Source organism: Eimeria acervulina, genomic scaffold, assembly GCF_000499425.1.
Source record: "Eimeria acervulina Houghton genomic scaffold, Eah_scaff1319, whole genome shotgun sequence".
NCBI lineage: Eukaryota > Apicomplexa > Conoidasida > Eucoccidiorida > Eimeriidae > Eimeria > Eimeria acervulina.
In genome coordinates, this window is record NW_013550285.1 from 252 (window position 1) to 4,411 (window position 4,160).

Consider the following 4,160-nt stretch of genomic DNA (forward strand, 5'->3'; position numbering starts at 1 on the left):
ACAGAGACACAAAAGGAGACAGCAAATCAAACAGAGACAGAAAAGGAGACAAATACAAAACAGGAAACGGAAAAGGAGACAGACAATCAAACAAAGACATAAAAGAAGACAGCAAAGGAGACAAAGACAGAAAAGGAGACGGAAGAGGAGACAGAAGGATTGGGGAAACAAAAGCGACAAAGTTATCGCGTGCAGCGACAGCACAAAATAAATAAGTTCACCACCCAGTGGCCTCAAACAAAACCCCAAGACGCCCCACAACCAAAAGGAGACAAACAAATCTCCTAAAGGCCCCCATCAGCCCCCACCCTCCATCCCCCGGGGGCCCCAGGGCCCCCATTGTCTACATCGCAAAAGGCTATACCCAACTACCACCCTTCCCTGTCATCACCAGGGGCCCCCAGGGGGCCCCCATGGGCCCTTAAGGAACCCCAGGGGGACTCCAGGAGGGGCCCTTAAAGGGCCCCAGGGGGCCCCCCTGTGCCCTCCCCAGCAAACACCCTCGCTTTCATCTGTGGCGTGGACCCCCCTCATGCAGGAAGGACCCTATTGGGGGGCCCTTATAAGGGCCCCCCTATATTGCAAGGGGGCCCCACCGTTGGGGGCCCCCCTGTTGGGGGCCCCCATGTTGGGGGCCCCCATGTTGGGGCCCTCCCCTACACGCATCAGGTGCGAGAGACACGGGTTTAGCCTTTGGCTTCCCCCCAGTTAAGCATATGCCTACAGGGCATATAAAGCTGGGGGCCCCTCACCATGCTCTATTGGGGGCCCCCCTCCTCCTCTGGGACCCTAGGGCCCCTGCCGGGGGCCCCTCGGCCTCCACCTCGCCGCGACTGGCGGCCCCCGGGGCCCCCACGACGAGGGGATCCCCCTCTGTAGCCTCCATCTCTGCAGCAGCAGCAGCAGCAGCAGAAGCAGCAGAACACACCGCAACAGCAGCAACAACAATGCATACAAACCGCAGCAGCAGCAACTGCAGCAGCAAGAAGAAGAAATCCTGCCACACGTTTCTAGCCAGAAGCAGCAGCAGCAGCAGCAGCAGCAGCAGCGTGAGCTGCTGCAGCGATAAAAGAAGAAACCCAAGGGTATATTTATTGTGGGGGCCCCCCTACAGAATAGGATGGATGCCTGTGTTGGTGAAGTGATAGTACCTGTCTCTTTGAGGCCCTCTGTCTCTGCTTCTGCTTCTGTCTCTGTTGTGTCTCTGTTCAAAGTCTCCGTTTGCTGGTGGATGGAAGGGGGGCCCCAAGAAGGGTGGGGGCCCCAGCACTCCTGGTGCTCCGAGGGGCCCAGGAGACATTAGAGACCCTAAGGGGGCCCCCGGTATTCCTGCTGCAGCCAAAGCAGCAAGAGGGAGGGGCCCTGGGGCGAGGACCCCAGGGGGCAGCAGCGGGGGCAGCAAGGATCCTCCTGCTGTTGCAGCAGCAGCAGCAGCAGCTGCAGCAGCAGCAGCAGCAGGAGATGGTGCTTGAGGGGGGGGGTTTTGGGGGGCCCCTGGTGGAGTTTTAAGTCGTTCTGTTGCCCCCATATAAATGAGGGGGCCCCCGCTGGGGGCCCCCGGATCTGGTTGCTGCTGATACATATGCCTCCGAAAGCCTATAGGCTGAGAAACAATAATATGTCGCTCTCTGCAATAAGCTAAATACTGCTCGCAAACAGAGTGCACCAAGTCTTCGCACATGGCTAAGGCCTGCATTAATACAGCAGCAACGCAGCAACACACAGGAAAAGGAGACACTCAAAAAGGAGACAGTTTGATAGGTGCACATACACCCCAATGTTATAGATTATGATGTTCTATTATATAATCAGGGCGCTAAAACTATTAAAAACGTTTAAATATACATTATAATAAAAGAATATAACTAAAACAAATAATAAAAAGGCGGGTGTCTCCTTTAGAGGAGACACCAAAAGAGACAGAAACATAGACAGGCAGAAATCATAGCATACACAAAATAACAGTAGTATATTATTACTATTAATATTAATATTATTAGCATTAATTACTGTACAATAATATATATATGTATATATATAATATATAGAGAGGGGGATATGCACGCGTCTTAAGGAGACAGCAACAGCAGCAATAACAGCAGCACAGCCGCCCATGGAGACAGGAGGAGACAGAGACAAACAGCAGCAAACAAACAAACAGCTAGCAGCACAACAAAGAGATACAGATCAAAGACAAAAGGAGACAACAAATCAAACAAAATATCAAAACCCATAACACTAACAACTTCCGCTCGCAGCAACAACCCGCAGCCAGCAGCAGCAAAGCCAGCAGCAGCAGCGAGACCAGCAGCAGCAGCATGAAGAACAGAAGTAGCAGCAGCAGCAGCAAGAAGAGCAGTGGCAGAAGCAACCAGCCGCACGAGCGGCAGGAGCAGCAGCAGCACGAGCAGAAGCAGCAGCAGCACGAGCAGAAGCAGCAGCAGCACGAGCAGCAGCAGCAGAAGCAGCAGCAGCAGCAGGGTACCTTCTCGAAGGCCTCATCATCGTGAGAAGAGAGGGTGATGTGCAGTCTGTCTGCAACGGGGGCATCGTTAATGGGTTTGCCTGATAGACAATAAACAGAAAATCAGCACAAGTGTCTCTAGTTGGATTAATGAAGAGTCTCTTTGCTTCATTTGTCTCCTTATTTGTCTCCTTATTTGTCTCTTTATCTTTATTTGTGTCTCCTTATTATATTGCATCCATATATATATATATATATATATTATATATATATTATATATATTATATAGACGGCCTTCCTTTACTGGTGTTTGTCTCTGTCTCTTTTTATAAGCAATCAAGCCAGGGGCACTAATGCATCTGCGCAGGGTTTAGGGTTTAGGGTTTAGGGTTAAGGGTTTACCTCGGATACCAATCTCAAGCTTGTGCTTAGCATGCTCTAATATATATTGAATATTGCTGTCGTTAGACCCTCTAAGGGCAGCAGCAACAGAGAAGGTCGGTTCCCCCCCAAAGAGCCCCACAAGCTCCAGCCTACACACACGCTGCATGCCGTTGCTGCTGCTGCTGCTGCTGCTGCCCACCTGCAGCTGCTGAGATCCCGAAAGCGATTGCTGCTGCTGCTGCGGTGGCGGCGGCTGCTGCTGCTGCTGCAGTGCAGCAGCAGAATCCGACGGGGGCTTCGCCCTAGGATCACTAGGGGCCCACCCCCCAGCGCCCCACTGAGCAGCAGCAGCACCACCACCACCAAACTGCTGCTGCTGCTGCGGCGGTGGATCCGCAGAGGAATCCGGAAGAAGCGATGCTGCTGCTGCACCAGGCTGCAGCAGCAGCACCCGCAGCTGCCCCACACCCTCCAGCGGCACTCCATCAAGAGCCGCCATGCATGCATTTGCAGCAGCAGCAGAACCAAAGGCAACCTCTGCTGCTGCGCGGTCCCTCAGAATGTACACCTGCAGCAGCAGCAGCAGCAGCAGCGGCAGGAGCGATGAGATGCAGCAATCGCAACAGCAGCAGCAGTGACACGGGCAGCAGCAGAAGCAGCAACGATGAGGTGCAGCAACCGCATCAGCAGCAGCAGAGACAATAGCAGCAGCAACAACAATAGCAGCAGCAGCAGCAGTTCCTCGTGCATAGATGTGTCTGCAAGAGCCCTTGGGCTTTCAAGCTGAAACGGATATACAGCTGAGACGCTACGGGGGCCCCTGCTGTGGTGGTAGGGGGCCCCCGGGGGCCCCTACTGGGGCGCCAGGGGCCCCCCAGGGGCCCCATATGTCTGCGTGCATGCGTTATATGTTTGGGGCTGGTTGCATGCGTTCTTACGCCATCGATCGATCCATAGGCAGAGACGCAGTCTCTAATGTCTCCCTCTTGCAAGGCAAAGGTTCTTGTAGGTCTATCAACAAAGAGAAGCACTCTTGAGGGGCCCCCCAGGGGGCCCCCTGGTACAGGGGGTGGGGGCCCCTGCTGCCCTGAGAAAGCGAAGGGAGGGGGGCCCCCTACGCCCGATGGGGCCCCCCTTGTTGATGCTAGATACTGCTGTGCTGCTGCTGCAGCGCCAGACATCCCACTGCACATGCCTCCTACCTCCTGTTGTTGTTGTTGTGGTTGTTGTTGTTGTTGTTGTTGTTGTTGCTGCTGCTGCTGCTGTGGGTCTTGCTGCAGCGGGTCATTTACTGGAGTGCCGGAGCCTCGAG

The 4,160-nt window shown here is 54.2% G+C and overlaps 1 protein-coding gene across 1 annotated transcript in view; it reads right to left on the reverse strand.

The window, feature by feature from the left end:
* Positions 1-758: 758 nt before the first annotated feature.
* EAH_00058450 (Plasmodium vivax PV1H14060_P, related) overlaps positions 759-4,160 on the reverse strand; it is a gene marked incomplete at both ends in the record, with an annotated part of 3,691 nt that continues 289 nt past the window's right edge. The window contains 5 exons of the mRNA XM_013397292.1: positions 759-888; positions 1,152-1,690; positions 2,486-2,565; positions 2,867-3,416; positions 3,787-4,122. Of these exons, the coding sequence (XP_013252746.1) occupies positions 759-888; positions 1,152-1,690; positions 2,486-2,565; positions 2,867-3,416; positions 3,787-4,122 (1,635 nt within the window). The remainder of the gene's footprint in view (positions 889-1,151; positions 1,691-2,485; positions 2,566-2,866; positions 3,417-3,786; positions 4,123-4,160) is intronic.